The 20,842-nt window shown below is 36.4% G+C and overlaps 1 protein-coding gene across 2 annotated transcripts in view; it reads right to left on the bottom strand.

Annotated features, from left to right (window-relative positions):
* The window catches only part of AKAP7 (A-kinase anchoring protein 7), a 150,091-nt gene that overhangs the window by 111,030 nt on the left and 18,219 nt on the right, over positions 1 to 20,842 (bottom strand). For both annotated transcript variants that reach the window (XM_072643330.1, XM_072643331.1), the window contains exons 3-4: positions 17,412 to 17,554; positions 1,058 to 1,194 (exon numbers count right to left, since the gene is read on the bottom strand). In XM_072643330.1, coding sequence (XP_072499431.1) covers positions 1,058 to 1,194; positions 17,412 to 17,554 — 280 coding nt within the window. The remainder of the gene's footprint in view (positions 1 to 1,057; positions 1,195 to 17,411; positions 17,555 to 20,842) is intronic.

Here is a 20,842-nt window from a genome sequence, read left to right as displayed (position 1 = left end):
ACTTTACAAATGAGAAAACTGAGTCCCAGAAAGGATAAATGACTAGTCCAAGGTCACACAAATACTAGGAGGGAAAATTGATATTGTACATTATCAATATATATATATATATATAGATATAGATATAGATATTGAGATCCTATGATTCCACATTAATGACTCTTTCCACTATACCAGATGACCTCCCTCTTCATGAAGCCAAATTTACAGTCCATACCCAAGGGTTAAAGTCATTTCTCCATGTCATAGCATTTTTCCTAGATTTCTCTCTGCTCATTGTCCTCTCTACCATGGTTATTTACATTTATACATCCCCTCATTAGACTGGAAAATTCCTGAAAGCAGAGCCTATCTGACACTTGTCTTTATATCCCATTCTATCTCACACACAGAAGGTACCCAATAAATGTCTGCTGAAACAAACAAAAAAAGAAACTGTGCTGTACACATGATACAATCCTGCCACTAAACAGCTGTATGGCTTTGACCAAATCACTTAATTTCTTGTATCTCAGTTTCCTCCCTTTAAAATGGGGCAACTGGACTGAAAGTTCCTCAAGAGGCCTTCTATCACTACAATTCTCTATGTTCTATACGACTGCTTATTACTTCAATACCTCAACTGTCACCAAATGACCAAATCTATCCAAACTACAATGATCACAAATGGCCCATGGCTTAGTGTAGGGTATCTGTCTACTGAGTTGGGCAAAGAAATCATTTCCCTACAGTTAACTTGGTGATAAGCCTCTCCAAATTGAGCCTGACTTATTCTCAGATGACACAAAATAGTCTGTTAACCAAACAAAGTCCTTCCTCCTTGGTAAGACCTAAAAAAATTTAGTTTGCACTGGCACAGTTTTTGAGAATGTAGGGTCACTTCCTTGTAATCATGATGAGGTTTACTGATTTGAATAAAATTAAGATTTAAAATACTAAAGTTCTTTTAATCTATTTTTTGAAGTTTTCAACTCTAATTTCTTCTCTTCTGTGCTTGTGTAATGATTAGAAGGTTGAGGAAGAATAGGAAAGAAAGAATTTATTTCAAAATACTTACATGTTAACTTCCTCTTCATTCGGTAAATGCATCACTAGGAGGGTAACATGGAAGGAACCACAATTGCTCATTACTTTGGATAGTCGTTTATCCTGCTGTATTATTGTGTTCTGCAGAGTTTCAATTCCTCTTGTAATCTAATCAGAGAAATTAAAAACTATTGATTAGATCAAACTGGATATTATTGCCAAAATGTAATCTTAAAAAAAAAGTAGAGAAAAAACTGCCACAACATGACAGGGTCATTTCCAAAGCATTCAAGTAAACATTTTCTTCATTATCTATTTTACTGTCTTGACTATCATAGACGGTTGAACTAGTTGTGTTAATATAATCTCTGAATCATAGAATCATGAAATAATTCAGCCGAAAGGGATCTCTGAGATCATCTCTAGACTAATAACTCATTTTACAGAAAAGCAAACTGACATAAAGACAAACATCTTTTCGTGACACTGGTTCTCCTTCTACCTGTCTGACCACTCCTCAGTCTCCTTCATGAATCCTTAATCACACTCATTAGCTGTAGATATCCACAAAAACTTTGTCCTGAGCTGTCTTCTCTTCTCCCTGCATGCTATTTCCCTTGGTGATTCTCATCACTCCCAAGTAATCTACTATCATCTTTATGAAAATGATTCTCTGATTTTTTTTGTCCTCATATCTCTCCTAATCTCCAGTCTGGCATTTCCAAATGTTTATTGGACTAAATCTTAAATCAGAAGTCCCATAGACATCTGAAACACGTCCAGAACTGACCGCATTCTCTTTCCTCCCAAGCTCTGCCCTCTTCCTAACTTCCCTATTACTATTGAGGGCAGCATTATCCTCCCAGTCACCCAGCCTCACCTTCATCTAGGTGTCATCCTGAACTTCTCACTTTATTCCACCCCCCATATCTAAGTTGTTGCCAAGTCCTATCAATTTTACTTTCATAGTATCTCTTGTATACTCCTCCCCCTACTCTACTGTCTTCTGAAACCACCACCTCCTGTGTGCAGGCTCTCATCCCCTCATGATTGCACTACTGAAATGGACTACTGGTTGACCTCTGTGCCTCAAGTCTTTCCCCACTCCAGTTCACCCTGCCCTCAGCAGTCTAAATGACCTTCCTGAAGCACATCTCTGATGTCATGCCCCTACTCAATAAATTCCAGTGATTCCCTATCACTTCCACGACCAAGTATAAAATCCTGTCTGGCTTTTAAAGGCCTTTAACCTTGGCTCTTCCTACCTTTCCAGTCTTCTTGTACTGTACTCACCCCTACCTAGCCTACAGCCCAGTGGCATTGGTCTCCTTGGTGTTCCTCATATTACACTTCTCACCTTTATTTGTACATAACGGCAGGTTTTCCCTACTCTGAGCTTGAAAGGCGAGATTCTCTTTTGCCCATCTTTGTATTTAGCACCTGCTTAGGACATAGTAAAATGTATTCATCTCCACAGACTCTTTTGCATTGTGAAACCATGATGGCGCACTTCAGTCATGTTCTTCCCCACAAAAGCTCCTCCTGTTAAGGTTAAAGTCAGCTTGCTAATCTCTCCATTTTTGGATGGGCTATCACATTTCTTGTTTTCAAATGAATGTTCCTGACAGTAGATTTCTTGCTGCCATCAAGATTATCTAGCTGAGCCCCTGTGGGGGAATAATACTACAATTATGTTTACAGAAGGAAGCTTTTTAAGAAATGCCATGGGGATCCCTGGAGACCTTGTCCCCGCCCAGTTTTGTCCCACATTCAATTATTTCTTTCTTCCTCACTGCTTCCTGAATTGAAAAAGGAAATTACTGCCCAGTGTAATCACTTCCTGGAACTAAGTTTTCCTTTATTCTAAGCATCCTGATCCTAAATAACCTCTTCTCTTCTCCACCCATCACATTTAACCAATACCTCTTAACATTCCATATCTCCACAAGTCATTTCTGAAAATGAGTTAATTGATAGAAAATTACATGCTAGTACTTGAAATAATATTTCCTGAGGCAAAGGACCACCTCCATGATACACACAGAAGGAATGCTGACAAGATTGGTAAGGCACACTATAACTGAACAATGTATTAAAATATAATGCTCGAGTCTCACATGTCCTCAAAATCAGTGTAACTATAACTAGATTAAAAGTGCCTTTAGGTAGGTACTGAGGCACTCTATGCATGAACAATGTTCTAAAATACAATGCTTAAGTCTTACTTGTCCTTATAATCACTATAAATTTAACTAGATAAAAAGTGCATTCAAGTAGGGATTCATATCTTACTTCTCTAGGATCCTTCAGAGTTCTTAAGATGGTGCTGAGACACAAAAGGTTTAAGTAATACTGATTTTGACCAGTATTGGTACTGACAGAGGGAAGATTATTTTGTGTGGCAAACTACTAATATTTCTCTTAGCAGTAAGAGACTCAAATAAAATTGCACTTTTAGGCCCACTGGGTTAGACTGATATGAAAAAATAATATATATATTTCAGAGGCATTTTGGTTTTTTTAGAGAAAAGATAAATGAAATATTTTTTAAGAATACATTCTATTTTGGACCTGTCCCCTCCTCCACCCCAAAAGACTAATATTTCAAGGCTGAGTTGTAATCTTTAGGAATTGGAATAGAGTTATCAAAAAGAAGTGACTAATTTGTTTATTTAAAAAAAACAAACCTTGGGTCATGATTAACTTGTTCATATTCTATATGACCTAGTGATCTCATTGGGGATATATACTTTAGAGAGATTAAAAATAGAAAACTATATATCCTACATATACAAAAATATTCATACAACAATTTTTGTGGTAGCTAAGAAATAGAAGTAAAGTAGGTACCAAAGTAGGTTGGGGAATGGTTGGACAAATTATGACATATGAATGTAATAGAATATTATTGTGCAAGAAGAAAGGATAAATAGAAACCCTTCAGAGAAACACAGGAAGAGCTGTATGAACTGATATAAAATGAAGTAAGCAGAACCAGGAAAAGTGTATACAATATATACCCATATAATTATACCCATATAAGTGCCTAGACATATAACTGAAAAGAACAAGAAAATAAAGCTGAATATTGTGAAATTTTAATGACCAATTTTGATCACAGAGAAGAGATGAGCACATGTACCTCTCTCCTTTCTTCACCTGGAAATGTGGAAGATGTTGTTACATTATCACAGACAGGGATCACTGTGTCAGCTAGTTTTACTTAATAGGTTTTTCTTTGTTATAGAGAAAGGTTCATTGTGAGAAGGTAATAAGGAAATAGAAATCACTATAATAGAAAGCAAAAAGCATCAATAAAATTTTTAAAATTAAGCCCCTACTATCTGCCAAAGATTAAAGAAATCAACTGTCTATGGGCAGTTCTGTGCATTAGCTTGCATAAGCAGACTGAAATCAATATCAAACTAGAAGAAAAATAAAGATGAAAATATATGGTATTCAAGTGAGGCAACTCCAACCCCACTTATTTAAATTATTTATTGATCTAAAAAAATAAAAACTAGGTAAAAGAATGTACTATATCCTCCCACATCATTATGTTCTAAAAGAAATTTTTAGTGATGTAAACAAAAGAACGAGTGTTAACTATACATATAATATATTAAAATTTAAAATAATGAATGTTCCAATTAATTTTTTGGAACAAATATGAGATTTCATTTGCATTTGTAATTTCTGGTGCACATACTTATTCCACCAATACCTAGTTCCACAACTTCTTAGAGTGCTATCTGGAACACTGAGCATTAAAATGATTTGTCCAGAACCACATAGTCAATATGTATCAGAGGAGAAACTTGAACCAAGGTACTCCTGAATGGCTCTCCAAATATTATGCCACAGACTCTTGCTATATATTCATAACATAATAAATTCAACCCACCTAATGGAATTTTGATGATTCAAAATATATTAATGATAGTTATAGACTCATGTTATAATGTATTTTTTCATGAGGTGTCTACTGTATACAGAATTTATAAAAATTAAGGAGTGTAGTACTAAAAAATTCAACTGATCAGAACATATTGAGATTTTTAATAATTCATTCATGGTTATGTAATCTACAACAGTATAAAAGAGACTGTTAAGTCCTTCAATAAGAACTTATAAAGTTCTCACTATGTGCTAAGCTAAGCACTAGAAGATACAAATAAAGATAAAAATAATTCCTATCCTCAAGTGACTTATCTTCTATTGGGAAGTCAATATGTAAATTACCAGGTACTGGTCCCTTAACAGTCCTTAACTACAAATCTTGGCTAACAAATTCTTAGGTTTTATTCATCATAAAAAATAAGTATGGGTAAGAACTTGAGCACTTGCTATTAACATTATTTATTTAAACTTAAGAAAACACTAGAGAAACTAACATCCCTGTAGTTATGTGCCTTTTGATGCAAAACATTGATTACTTCAGGATTTGTAAATACCATAGCTGAAGCCTATGACTTTGCTTGGCTCTCTAGATCAGCAGTATTAGACCACAGATTAACATTACCTACATGCTACTGTATTTTTATCTATTTTGTTAAATATTTCCAAATTACATCTTAATTTGCTTCCAGTCCACTGAGCTCTTCTGAGTCACATGGGAGCCACATATCTGAAGTCTCTGTTCTAGGTCCTCTACCATAGCTGCCTGTCGCAGCCCAACCATCTATGACCATAGCTAATTCTTTTGCTCCATTCAACAATACTGACCTCACTCCCCCTGTTGTTCCCCAAACAAGAGACTCTCTCAGCTCTTGGTATTTTCTGTAGCAGTTCCCATGTCTAGAATGTTCTCTCTCCACATCTCTGCCTCCTTGTTTTCCTGGTTTTCTTCAGGTCTCAGCTAAAATCACATGCGCTACAGGAAGTTTTCCTATTACTCTCATAATCTAGTGCCTTCTCCTCCCCTGATTATCTCCTTTTTATCCTGCAGACCACTTACACGTAAATATATTAGTCTCTCCCGTTAGACTCCAGTGCCAGAAACATTCAAAGTACTTAATAAAAGCTTATTGACTGACTGACTTTGTAGACTTCAACATTGCAGGGAAAAACAAGCCCCTGAAACAAGTTACTTTCAAGCTATTTGCAGAATGATAGAAGAAAACAATTCTGGGTACTAGAAAGAAAGGATTTTCTTAACAATGGATTCTGCTTTCACAGAAATTCCTAGGTTCAAGTGCCAGGGTGGTAACTTCACACACAACAGCACCAATAGCACTCCATCTATGCAGAGAAAATGTGCTGATATGAATTTCATCCTTACCTGGCATGTTCTCCCAGTTTATAATCTTTACTATTCAGTCTGCCTGGTTGGATGAGGAAGAGGTAGCCTTTGGCCAGGCAAAAGAAGATATGAACACTGTGAAAGCCAGAAGGTAGTTTTGGTACCAAGGTAGCAAGCCCAGCAAGAAAAGAAAGTTCACTCTAGCTGACTGTGAACAACTCTCATAAGTTTGGGAGGGGGGGAGGAGAAAGTTGGTCTTGATCCCCTACCATTCTTTAGGTAGCTTGGGAAAGCATCCCCTGCCCCAACTCCAGGCTGCTCTCATATCCTATAATAGTTGTACTCTCACCTGCTATATAAATTGTTTGGATTTATTTATCTTTTTCCTCTACTAGTCTGACTAGATTGCAGAATTAAATTTATTATGACATAAAAAATAAACTACAAATATTGGCTGCTTTAACCAAGGTAAGAGATTTTTAATTCCCCCAGTTTAGGGTTATAAAATGGCTCTATAGAATATATGTTGGAATAGCCTACCTCAAAAGAAAGGAGGCCCTCAGTAAGCCCCTTCCATGTGAGTCTTTTTTCCAAAGTGACTGGAGGTCGTTTTTCCAAAACAGTAAAGTGGAAAGAATGTTAGCTTTGGAGTCAAGACTTTTCCAAAAAGAAAAAAAAAAACAAACAACTCAGCTCTATCATTTGCGTGCAGAGGGCCTTGGACAAGTCACTGGGTTTGGTGATTCTTTTCATTAATTCTCCAATAAACTTAGCGAATAACAAATTAAAATAAATGCAAAGCATTTTAAAGAAATTATACATTTATTAAGCACCTACTATCTGCCAAAGAATAAAACTTCTCTGTATTCACACAGAACTTGTTAATAACAGAGGATGAAATTCAAGTCTCTGAGACATTCTAATCCCTAACAAATCTTTTATATATATACATGTATATGTATATATATTTAAATAGATATGCTTAAGTTTAACATATCCTTAACAATTACATGGGCTGAATATAATTTCAGATTATATGTTATATTTAACAGCACATTTTATATATAACAATTGTATATAATTATAAAATTTTCTTTTATATTTCTATTAGAAAATTTGTCTATGTTCTTTTGGAATGGATAGAATAGCCCTGTGATTTCCCAGAAACAGATGGCATTCAAAAAACTCCCAGTGAGGGGACCCCTCTGCCAACACAAAGTGGTGATTGTTCCAAAACTTATACTTTCAGAGAATTATCTGGGACTCTAATAGTGTTAAGCAACTTGCCTAGGTAGGGTTCCATGCTCAGTATGTGTCTGGGTTAGGATTTGAACTCAGGTCTTTTTGTTTTCAACATCAACTCTCTTTAGACACTGTACCATAGCTGCCTCTAAAATCTTTAGGCTCAATCTTGTAAGAATGGTATTTTAAAATTGGGTCAGACTTTTTTTTTAAAAAAAAAGGAATAACTTTTCTGTCACACAGAAAAGGACAACAGAAGGTCTGATTTTAAAAGCCCAAAACTAACCATCTTAAGTGCTTCCTTGGTTTTTATGATGCCGCACAGATGCAAATATCAGCCTCACTACACATATGGGTAAAAGTAAAACCAGATCTAAATATAATGGGGGGAAATTTTGAAATAATTTACTTCTTGTAATCTTAAATATTTCATTAGTTATGTAATTTCTTGGTCTGAACTGAGCAAATCAAAAGCAGATTTCCATCTGTTAAACATCACAGCCAAACCAAATTTAATATACCTTAAAGATGAGTGAATATTTACTTTTTTTAGGGGAAAATACATAAAAAGTTTTCTAAAAGATAGTCAATTTTGTGTCAGTTGAAACTTCTGATGGATTTAAAACATGTAAACTATAACGCAAAGGCATCATAACCAAGATGATAATTATTTATTTATATTCTAAAACTCAAGAATTGGGTGTTTTTTATTTTTGCTTTCTATATTTATATTTCAATTTTCTTTTATCCTTTTTTGATTTTTGGCCCAGGCCTGGGATTTAATAGGCATAGGGAACTCAACGGGACATTCTCTCTACCAATACAAATTAAAAACTGTTCCGCATGAAACTTAAATGCATAATTGTCTTAAATGGCTTAACACATAACTCTAATGTTAACAGAGGCAAGACTTAAACCTAGCTCTTCCTGACTGTGATCTATCTAATTACACCTCGTGGCCTCTCTAGCTGCAACACCTTCAGCTTTTGATTTTCCCTGCCTTTTGGCAATTTCAATATTTGAAAGAATTCATAACGTCACTAAGGTAACTCCATCAAAACTAACTATTTCTCCTCATCTGACGCTGTTCTCATTTACATTCTCAATGCAATGCAATTCAACAAACATTTTTACCATGTGTCAATTACCTGCAAAAAGCATAATTACAGGCATTAAAAATACAGAGACAAAATTAAACCGTTACTGCCCTGAGAGAAGCTCATATATAAATAACTCTTCACAGAGAATCTACCTACACAGTGGAGACCTTGCCTTGATTCTTACAATGTCATGCAGGACTTGGACTTACCTAACACCAGTGTGTACACCCTTCTGTGGTTACTCACATCCTTGAGGATGTCTTTTCTCTTCTGCTTTTGTACATGTTTTTAATAGTAGTATGTTACAGGCTACTTACAGCCGCAATATAACTCTCCAATCTCCTTGGGGTTAGCAATAATTTTGATTCTTTTTATAAATCAAAACGGATTTTCAATCAACAAAATTTCACCTTTTCTCCCTATCTTCCCACTCCCAAAGAGAAAGAAAGAACATGTCACCAGCACATATGGTCAAATGAAACAAATCCTCACACTGGCCAGGTCCAAAAAGAATCTCAATCTAAACTGCAAGTCCATCAATTTTCTGTCAGGGGTTGGTTGCATTTGTGTCGATCAGAGAGCCTAAGTCTTTCAAAGTTGTTTGCCTTTTCAATATTGCAATTATTGCATAAATTGTTCTCCCAGTTCTATAAACTTCACTTTGCATGAGCTCATAAGAGTTTTTTTTTCTCAAACCATTTTCTTCATTCATTATTTCTTACAGAACAAGGATAGTCTATCACACTAATATACGATAATTTATTCATCCATTCCTCAATCGATAAGCATGCCCTCAGTTCCTAGTTCTTTGCCACTACAAAAAGAGCTGCTATAAAACATAGAGATCTCTTCCTCTTTATTTGATGTCTTTGGGCTATAGAGCTAATAGCAGTATCACTGGGTCAAAGGGTAAGCAAAATTTAATTGAGGTGGGGGGCATAGTTCCAGATTGTTTTCCAGAATGGATCAGTGCTTCTGTGTCTGTTTGCTTATGTATACTATATCTGTTCCACTGATCAACCTCTCTATTTCTTACTCACAACTTAGATTCTTTAGAGAACATGGTATTTCATGATTCATGGCCCTATAATATCAGGAGAATTCTGGTGTTAAAAACTAGCGTCTTCCTATCAGGTACCAACCTGGAATCACTGAAAATGCTACAAAATTTTACCACAAATGCCATGCAACCTTCTCTCCTCCTCCTGTTTAATTATGAGCCTAGCTTGTTGTCCATCATCTACAGTGTCTATCCAAAACTAAGTTCCATGGCCTATCCTTCTAATTATGTCAGAATCTAGACAACAAGCATTCTTCATCAATTTAGGGTTTTCTTTGTGGATGACAAGATTTACTGACTGTAGGTCTCATTAAGGAAGGTCCTATAGCATTATTTCTCACAGCAAAGTAATATTCTATTAAAATCACATACCACATTTAGCCATTCCCCAATTGATGGGCATCCCTTTAATTTTTAATTCTTAGCTGAGGCAGCTAGGTGGTGCAGTGGATAGAACACTAGTGCAGGAGTCAGGAGGAACTGAGTTCAAATCTCACCTCAGACACTTGACACTAGCTGTGTAACCTTGGTCAAGTCACTTAACCCCAACTGCCTCATCCTGGGTCATCTCCAGTCATCCTGATGAATCTGGTCACTGGATTCAGATGTCTCTGGAGGAGAAGTGAGGCTGGTGACCTGCACAGCCCTCCCTCACTCAAAACAAAGTCGAGTGCAAGTCATGTCATTATTTCTCTGATGGCATGGTCTTTCTTGGCAACGTAGGACGAATACACACAATAGCTCTATTAAAGTATAGTATAATCAACATAATGCCACCCACAAACAAGAGTATATGCAAAACATCATATATAGGAAAGCTTCTGGCAGAATTCTGTACTAGACAGCCTCTATGAAAATGGTAAATACCTCTAGGAAGCACATGTCTTCCTGATATATATTTTAAAAATAGATCATTTAGCTCTAAATCATTAAACACAAGGAATTTTTTCCAGGTAATCCATGACCACAAAGAGAACAAGAAACACTGAAAACAGTAATAGTAATTAGGGAGGAAACAAGGAAAATTGTGCTGCTAGATCCTCTGCAATGTACTATGTAAGTTACTTGAATTTAATTTTTGTCTTTGGAACTTCAGTAACCGGTAGTGATTTTTACAAAATTGGCATTTAGTAAATTTTTATTGGGAGGACCTAATGTTGATATTCTGCCATTCCTAAGTATAGGATCTGATAACTTTTTTTATGGAAAAATAAGACACATGGTCTAACAAAGATACTTTTTTCAAAATTTAATTGAAACTATGCTTTCTTTTCTCCAAATCAGAACTTTACTAATAAGTATAGGTCACAGGGGTGGGGAACCTGTGGCCTCCTGTTGTCTTCTAGGTCCTTGGGTGCGGCCTTTTGACTGAGTCCTAGTTTTACAGAACAAATCCTTTTATTAAGGGAATTTTATTTTATTATTAATATATTGCATTATATTAATAATATAAATAATAAAATAAAATATTATTTTATTTTGCGAAGTTTTGATTCAGTCAAAGGGCTGCACTTGAGGACCCAGAGGACCACATGTGGCCTGGAGGCTGCAGCTTCCCCGCCCCTGGACTATAGGACATATGACCATTGTGCATTTACCAGGTGTTATTACGCAATTTTTGTAAGAGATTAAGGGACAGGAGCTGGCTCTGTGATTATTTCATGTAGTATAGGAAACTCTCAGGTGATGAAATTTCCTCTAGACAATTACAATATAACCTATATCAATTCGTTTGCCTTCTCAATGAGGGTAGGTGGGGAGGGAGGAAGGGAGAGATTGTGAAGCTCAAAGTCTTAAAAATGAATGTTGAACATCTCAGCAGCTGAGAAATAAGATACACAGGCAATGGGGCATAAAAATCTACCTTACCCTACAGAAAGATAGAAGGGAAGGGGATAAGAGAAGGGGGGGAATGGTAGAAGGGAGGGCAGACTGGGGGAAGGGGTAATCAGAATGTATGCTGTCTTGGGGTAGGAGGAGGCGAGATGTGGGGAGAAAACTTGGAACTCAAAATCTTGTGGAAGTAAATGTTGAAAACTAAAATAAATTAATTTTTTAAAAAGACAATTACATTCTTAGAGTTTCTTAGTACAGTGAGAGGCTGTAACTTAAGCAGCATCATGCAGCCAGTATGTGTCAAAGATGGAACTTGAACTCAGACCTTCCTAATTGCATAAGGTCTACTAGAAAGAAAATCTTCATTATCTTGTGCCTAGACTATTGGAAAAGGTTCCTATCTTACATAGTACTAATAATAATACTTACTAATAATAGTACTTACATAATACTAATAATATCAACGGGCATTTAAAAGTTTTCCAAATCCTTTACATACATTCTAATTTGAATTTATGACCATCCTCTAGGATGAGTCTTGCAGGCATTATTATCTGTATTTTACAGATGAGAAAACTAAAACTGAGAGAGATGAAATAACTACTCAGGATCACACAGCAAATTAAGTATCAAGAGGCAGAATTTGAACCCAGGTCTGGAGGCAAGCAAGTTAATTCTGGGAACAGGAAGGTAGAAGCTCAAGGCCCTTACAAGGCATCAGCCTATCTCCTACTATAAGGCTAACTGCATACAACAGAAATGAACAAGGTGACCCGGGTGCTCTGGGCTGGTATTCCTAAACTGTGGCTTATACTGTAGGTGCCCAGCTCACTGTCCTAATAAGAGAACAGAAAAGGATGGGGAGACCTTTTTTGTGAAAGAGTAGCTTCAACAGTGGGTATCTGAATTTATTGGGTGGCTTCTTTATATCTTTGTTTATGTCTGTGGTTCCCTTTATTATCTCTGTCCCTGAAAACTCCTTGCTCCCTGAGCTGTGTTACAATCTGTCTAAGGCCTGATATACAGGAAATACATCATTCATTTTTTCAGTCATTCATTTCCATAACTCTGTTTTAAAAACAGAAGCTACTATGGCTACTGGGGCTGTTAGGTGGTAGAGCTCTGAGCCTGGAGTCAGAAAGAATCACCTTCCTGAGTTCAAATCTAGCCTCAGACACTTACAAGCTTAGATGGCCCTGAGTAAACCATTTAACTCTTTTTACCTCAGTTTCCTCATCTGTAAAGTGACCTGGAGAAGGAAATGGGAAAACTGCTCTAGTATGTTTGCCAAGAAAATCCAAAATGGGGTCACAACGGGTCAGACACACCTGAACAGCAGCAAACCACAAAGAATGTTTCCACTGTTTGACAGGCCCATTTCTACTGGCAGGCCCTTAGGATAAACCGACAGAAATGAAATGATGCTTGCCCTGAAGCAGCCTACATTTTACTGGGAGAAAAGAATACTTACACTGATAAATAAATACAAAATATATGCAAGGTAAATACAGAGTCGTTCCCAAGGGCGTCCCAAGAGTGACAACTGCGACCTTGACAGTGACGCCTTAGAGCTTCTTCCCATATCGGAAGGACACCTGTATCACGAGGCCAGGGAACTCTTGTCACCAGAATTTACAGGACCCTGACCATGTGTCCCTGTCTCCAGTCCTTCCTCATTCTAATTCACCCTCCGCTGCCTTATGCATCGTTCAACCACATCATGTTCCTGTTCCCAAACCTCCAGTGGTGTTCCATTGACCAAATTAAACCCAAATACTTTATCCCTGATTTCAAGGCCCTCGACTAGGTCTGGCTCTGAACTACCAAACCATGCTTCACATGCTATAGAGATATCCACCTCATGTCCCTGCACATCCCACACTCCTATGCCACCACCGCTGTTCTGGGAACAGTAATCAAATCAATACCAGCATTGCTAACTGCAAAGGCATGACACCCACCTCCTCTATGGCTCCACTCACCACTCCTATGATTACCCAGATTCACACTTGCTTTCCTGGTCACTACTCCCCATACATGTATATGGAATATAAGGTCTTTGAGGACTGGAACTTTCATTTGTGTATTTGTATCTCTGGTACCTAATAGGAGTTTTATAAATGCATTTGAGTCATTAGCATCATTTTTCTTTCCCAACAGAAGATTCATGGCACAATGATAAATATGTAAAAATAGGATAGGTTTAATGTTTGTATCCAAAAAACTGGATTGACGTTCATTCTAAAACCTACATGTACTGCCTGTAAAAGAAACATATATACATCTCTCTTATTTAGTGGCACCAAACTCATCAAAATGATATTCTGTTCGAGGAGTCTTCTGATTCATTTCAAAGTAAAATTATTTTTCTTAGAAATATGAAGTAATCATTTTTCACAAGTAAAAGAACTTCCAAACTGCAAAACATATGACTTCACAGTGAAAAATCAAAAGCCCAGGAGGTTCTGGATGTTTAATTCTTAAAAAGAATGACCAAAACGCAAATACCAAAAGTAGAGTTATCCAACACAGTACAGACAGTTTCTAATTTACAAAAGGTTGTGTTCCAAAAATTCACTCTTAAGTCATTTATTTGGAACTGAGGGCAAATTTTCCCCCTAAACAATTTTATAGATAACACTTAAGTTTCCAGGCTAACCCACAAAACTTATTTAACTCATAATGTACCTCAAGTAATAATACTTTGGTTTTATAGGGCATATTATATAACAATGATGCTTCTTACTATAGGAAAATATGTTTTGATTTCCAGCCTGGGATTCTGCTATGTCAGAAGGGCACAAGCTAGGACTCAGGACATGCCACATTCCCTGGGTTTGAGCAGGCACTTTCCCTATGGTTGCAGACAGAATTTCAAAGGTTATACTTTTCGAAGTATTTCCTGAATGACCTCCATATTCCTGACTCCTAGGATGACTCAGGCTCTTAACAATTACCTACTCCTCCAGATCTTCCCTGACTCTACCTGACGGCTAAAGTTGCCTTCCTCTTAAGACTAAGAATTAAATTTGAAAATCAACATATGGCTCTCCCCATAAACATCCTGCTTACATCCAAAACAAAGTCAAAATGGAACCCATATAAACAAGCATATGAATAACTCATATATTAAAAAAATGTGGCCAAAGGTGTTCATCACTTATTGAGGATGTCAAACACAAATTTCAAACAGAAAAGATTCTGTTCAGATATTGATGTATTCCAGATTCTCCAATTAATGGATGACAGATAGTGTGTGGATCATATCAAATTTCTGAATATTACAGGGCCTCCTCAATAAAATCCATGATTCTTTAGAAGATTGCCCTAACAATCTATACAAGAAAAACTAAATGGATAGAGTGCCTATTCCCCAGACCTTGACACAAATTTGAATAGCCAGTCCACTGAGTTGGGTGATCAGTACATATTTTTAAGAGAGGAACTACAGACAGATAATGAGTTAAGCTCAGAAATAAACAAGAAAGAAGTCAACATATTGCATTTGAGAACTTACATAGTACTTTTAATGAACCTGAGCTGCTGTCTGGCACAAAGACCCATATCTTCAGTCTAACTGTTCTCCCAATAAGGCTGCAAAATTTGGCATACCTCAAACTCCTAAGGTGCAGGTGATGCAAAGACCACATATTGAGGAGGAGATAGCAGCTAAATATTTTCTTTTTTCCTTGCTGCTGACTGGAGTTTACTTAAAGCTGCTGTGAATCAGCACAGAGGTCCTCTGTGCAAGTTTCACCTGACAAAGTAGTGGCCCAAATTCCAAGTGTTTGAGATGTAAGGTGATGGGAACAAAGCCTATGCCCACCAAAACAAAGTCTGAAGAAACAATTGAGTGTGTGCAGGCATTTATCTCCAAGAGTGTGAGTGGCACACTGGTTCTAGGAATGCAACAAGTCAAAGACTACCCTGGGCAGTCCTCCTCAGAGGGGAAGAGGCAGCCACATGAACATCACCAAGTTCAAGCCACTCCCAGGCCTGCGCACATTTCTTTATCTGTTCAGTCCTTTCTCACTGTTATTAAAGAATGTACTAATTCTTTCTCCTCCTCCTCTTCCTCTTCCATCTTCCTGTCCCTTCATCTCTCCAGTGCCCTCTTCTCATCCTCTAGCCTTATGCCTGGCACTGGCTCTAACAACTACCCAAGAAGGACTCACTAGGGTCACAGAGTGGATATCCAGTCAGTAGCACGTTTCTAATGATAATCTTCATGGTAGTAGTGACACAAGAGATATCATAAACAAAGCATGTAACCAGAAAAAGTGATAAGCTGGTCATGGACAAGACTGAAAAATAACAGGTGGTGGGCCAGAATGCTCTACTAAAAAGAACTAGAAGAAAACTGATAGCCTATTGAGGAGATCCTCTATAGAAGATCTATAGCAGGATAAGAAGACAGAATACCAGTGAAGGGATAATTATACTCAATGAGATCACATGTCCACTGATGCAATGGAGAAGCCTATAACTGTCATTTTTTTTAAAGTTCATACAACTAAAAAATTGCTTTGGATTACTACATCACTGAAATGAACCAACTAAATCTTATAAAAAGCAGCACAGACGGCCATGTTTCTTGTTTCTGTTAAATTAACATAAAATTATATGCAGGATCTGTGATAGTGCAGTATGGAAGATTCTCAGTATGGAAATACCCTCCATTAAACAGATATCAACCTGACTATTACTTAAGAGATTCATTAAAGCCAAGGGACATACCCAAGGCACATAAAGGTTAAGTGATTCATTTTGTGAAAGGCAAGATTTGAAGTAACACTTTCCAGACTCCAGGCCCAGCATATTTACATTGTGTCATAATGCCTTTATATTCCAATATTAACTATCCTATAAGGGTGATGAAACAAAATATTTTGTAATACAGGTTAGGTTTCCAGACTAGCCTATGAAAGCATATATAATTCGTACGGTGCTCTAATAAATAGATATTACAAGCAGTCTTGAACTTATACTATGTTCCAAAACTTTATTTGCATGTTGGTTATTTAGAGCCTTTTCCTGTAGAAACAATATTTTACATGGGGATTGGACTGCCAGTCAACCTACAAATCTATATCACCAAAATGGTGATGAATTAAGAGTACTAACAGGACTAAAATGAGTTCTGGATCTTTAGGTCAGTGAGTCCGACTATTCAAAAGGGACCAGATCTATGAAGTTAGAAATGCTAGCATGTACACAGCGACAGAAGGAAATTTAATACCTTTTTCAAATACTCTAGAGTTGAATTTTTGCACTTAGGCATGATGTAAAAATCTTCCAAGTTAGTTGATCTACCTCTTAGTATTTTAATGTCTTTATTCGTTGTTTGAGCTGTATATAAGTAGACACTTGTGGTTTTTTCTCTTCTTAATATAAATTTTCTTAAAATGGACAGATTAACTATGCCCATTTCCACCTCTAAATTTTTCTATATTATACTCATGCTTTTTTATTTCATCCAAACACTGAGAAATATGCAACTTCCAAAATTAAATGGCATTTTGATGCATAATTTTAAAAGAAGTTACTTTGCATTAACCAGTATCAATGACACAAATGCAACTGACTTTTGAGCCTAATTTTCTTTACCTAGGTCAAGTTCTCCAACCATAACAATAATCAGTAGGAAATCCAGAGTCCTATTTGCTTACCAAGGCTAGTCAAAGTCTCCCCAGGTGAGGAAAGAAGATGTTGAGAAAGCCTATCAGGCACTCATATTACCATTATTTGTGGTACTTTCAATAGTCATTATTAGAAAGTCATTTTTTTAGTAATGACTAAAGCAGCTGCCCAAGTAGCTAAAATGGTATTACACTTCCCTAGTGGTAAAATGCAATTGTTTAATAAATATTTAATAAAACCCTGAGTAACAAAAAATTAATGGTACCTCTTTGTTGGTGATGGGAATAGAGAGGAAATAATTAGGTTGATAATCTTTTTTCTTTCTATTCTTCTTCTTCATTGAGTCTTCTTTCCCTGGCGCCATGTTTTCCTGTTTCGTCTTCAAATTTACTTCAGGTACAACAGGTACTAGGGAAATAAAAGTCAAACAATATTCCTCTTAATATAAATATAATGTATCTATGAAATAACATGAGGCAAACACAGGAATAGGATGTATTAAATAACGATTACTTATATTGAATATTACTAGTTCTTCTCATAAATTATATTCTATCTCTCATTTCCATGGCTTAGCACAAGTTGTCTCCCATGCCTGAAATGCACCCCAATCTTACTTCTGCTTCCTAGAATCTCTTCTTTAAAAAGGTTCAAGAGACAGAATTTCTGGGTAAATTAACCATTTTATTAATAACACCAGCATTTTAACACAAGGATGGTTATCTGGCCATCTCGCAGACCAAACACAATCATGATGAGACTGCTCCTACTTCTTATGCCCTTCAAAGAGTAGGCGTTCTCCAAGGTGGCAATTAACCCTGATTAGTTAATAATTAATGAGAACCTGGACCTAAACTTTGATCAGATTATTCATCTCTAAGATTAACTCCAATTTTGAGCAATCTATTCAAAGAATTTGTCCCCACCCAAACCTGAGTAGAACAGCTGCCCCTACCTGGGTGAGATCTGAACAACAAAAGTTTCTTCAATCTCATTACAGCAACATCCTTCAAGAGAGTGAACTTCTAAAATTGGGACTTCAGAAAAAAGGAGGAACTCTGGATCTTCCCAAATCATTAGTTGTTAATAATCTTTTCTCTCACTTCAAAACTCTGCTTAAATGCCATTTCCTACATGAGGTCCTTCTGGACACCCCCAGGGATGAGAGCTTCCAATCACCTATTTCTGCCTCCTGAACTTTCCTGCCTTTCTTCAATCCCACTTTCCACGGGAAAGCTTTCCTGGTCCCCCTTAGCCATCGTGTTTTCTCTCTCGATTATTTCAGATTTATTCTGTATTTAGCTTCTTGGTACATGATAATTTTCAAGCTCTCTCCCTGATCAGACTGTGAGCTCCTTGAGAGTAGGGATTGTTTTTGCCCTTTATTTTTGTATCCCCACCACTTACCCCCACAGCGTCTGGCACAGAGAGGGCTCTTAATATTTACTGACTAATTACCTTGTACTTATTTGCAGTTATTTCTGCCATTAGGATGTTACCTCCTTGAGGGTAGCGCCTATTTTTGTCTTCTCTATAATCAAAATGTCTGACTACTACACGGAGCAAGCATGGTAGAATGGAAAGTGCCCTCAATCTGTAATCTAGATGTTCTAAATTCAAATCCCACCTCTGAAACTTATTAGCTCTAAGAGACTGGGTAAATCATGTAAATTTTCTGGGCCTGGTGTCTTTACCTCTAAAAGAGAGAACTAGATCTTGTAGTCTCTAAGGTCTCTTCTAATTCTAGATCTATGACCCAATGAAATGCTCATAGTTTGATTAAATCAAAAATATAACCAAAAAAGCTTTCATAGATCAACTTTAAAGTGGAATAATCATTTGTTTTTAAATTACATAAACTTTAATTAGAGTAAGAGAACTTTGAGCTAAAAGAAATCTTAGATTTTTAATTGAACCCCCTCCTTTCACAGATGAAGCTGACCCCAAGAGTTGGATTATACAGCTTCATACACAACAGGCACTTAATAAGTAATTGCTAATTGGCTTGATTGAATAAGCTATGAAAACGGATAAAGCAACCCACAACCAAGCAAATTCTGAACATTCTTCCTCCCTGTCCCTGTGTATGTGCTATACAAATATATTTTAATATTAACCCACGTAAAATTTAACAAAGACATACCTTTTCAAAAAGTGCTTTTAGGTTTCATATTACACTTAATTCCAAAAAGACAAAAATTAGAAAGGTAAATCAATTTCCAAAAAAAAAAAAACCCAAATAGCTTATTTCCAACACAAGTAGACATGGTTTGTAAATTAACACTACTTTCTATTATCCACACCAGTGATATCTTACATCAATGTAAAAAATCAAAAATTGATTACTAATACATAACACTGAAGTAGTTCTCAACAATGAAGGACAAAAAACTACAAGAAAAAATTGGTCTGTGACTTAGCAATCAATAAAAAGTGCACTAAAAAACAATCTTCCTGTACTTCTCTACTCAAAGCTCAAGCTTGCCTGTCTGTTTTTCCAGTAGTATTTTGATACCTCTCCTGTTGATCTTTTGCAATTTCACTATATTGTGAAAGCTTAAATGGATAAAATTCATCAGTTAATTTTATGCAATTACATCTGGTGAAAGTTTTAACATAAAAGAATCCTGAAACTTTAACCAAAACATTGTTGGGGAGTTTGTTTTTACCACCCTTTACTTTCCTTACTATCTCTGCTTCTCCAACAGGTGAAGAAAGCCATGTTATTCCTGTATTTCATTCCTATATGAGCAAGGGAGGAGGGGGAACAAGGTAATAGCCATACAAAAGGACCTTTAACTTGTTTTTTTTATTAACAAGAATTTAAATATAAGTCTTCATATTTTTAACATGTCTCAAATGGTAATCTAAGGCATTACTAAAAGCTAGTCTTTCAAGCCCTGATAATTTATACAATTTTGTGTCTGCCTGGAATATTAAGTCTTTAGTTACACTCTTAAGTTCAGCTACATTTTTAAAAAAATCCTACAAGCAGAAAACACTATGTCAAACTGATTATATTTTCATTTCCATCACTAACAGTTCTTATGTTCAGACGGAGGGAAGGATACTAATATTGAAGAATTTACAGAATAAGCTAAGAGAGACCTAAGAGATTATGAAATCGAATTACCTCATTTGATGGAGCAAATTGAGCCCAGGAATGACAGACAACTTAATCAGCGTCCCTTGAATTGAACTGGTTAAGTAACTTCCACATCATTAGGAAACTCCTTGTTGACAGCCTAAACCAGGGATTCATAACCTAGTGCATGTTTGCTTTCAATATTTTGATAATTGCACTTAAATATCACTTTTGTTTCCTTTCTAATACTGTTCTATACATTTAAAAACATTATTCTGAGAAGGGGTCCACAGGCTTCATCCGACTGCCAAAGTGGTTTATAACACAAAAAAAGTTATGCCTTATTCTGCGATTTGTAAATTGCTTTGCCTTAGAAAGGGAAGGGGGCAGGGAAAAAGGAATGAATACCCACAATAGAGCTTACTATGTGCCAGGTACTGTGTTAAGCACATTCTATTAGTATTATCTTATTTGATCCTCACAAAAACCCTGTAGATAGGTACAATTATTATCTCCATTTTACAGGTGAGGAAACTGAGGCTGACTCCAGGCCCAAATGCTAAAGAAAAAGCAGAGGCACCCGCCACCAATATGATCATAATTCTATTTCG

Source organism: Notamacropus eugenii, chromosome 2 (genome assembly GCF_028372415.1).
Source record: "Notamacropus eugenii isolate mMacEug1 chromosome 2, mMacEug1.pri_v2, whole genome shotgun sequence".
NCBI lineage: Eukaryota > Metazoa > Chordata > Mammalia > Diprotodontia > Macropodidae > Notamacropus > Notamacropus eugenii.
This window is presented reverse-complemented; position numbering and strand designations above follow the sequence as displayed.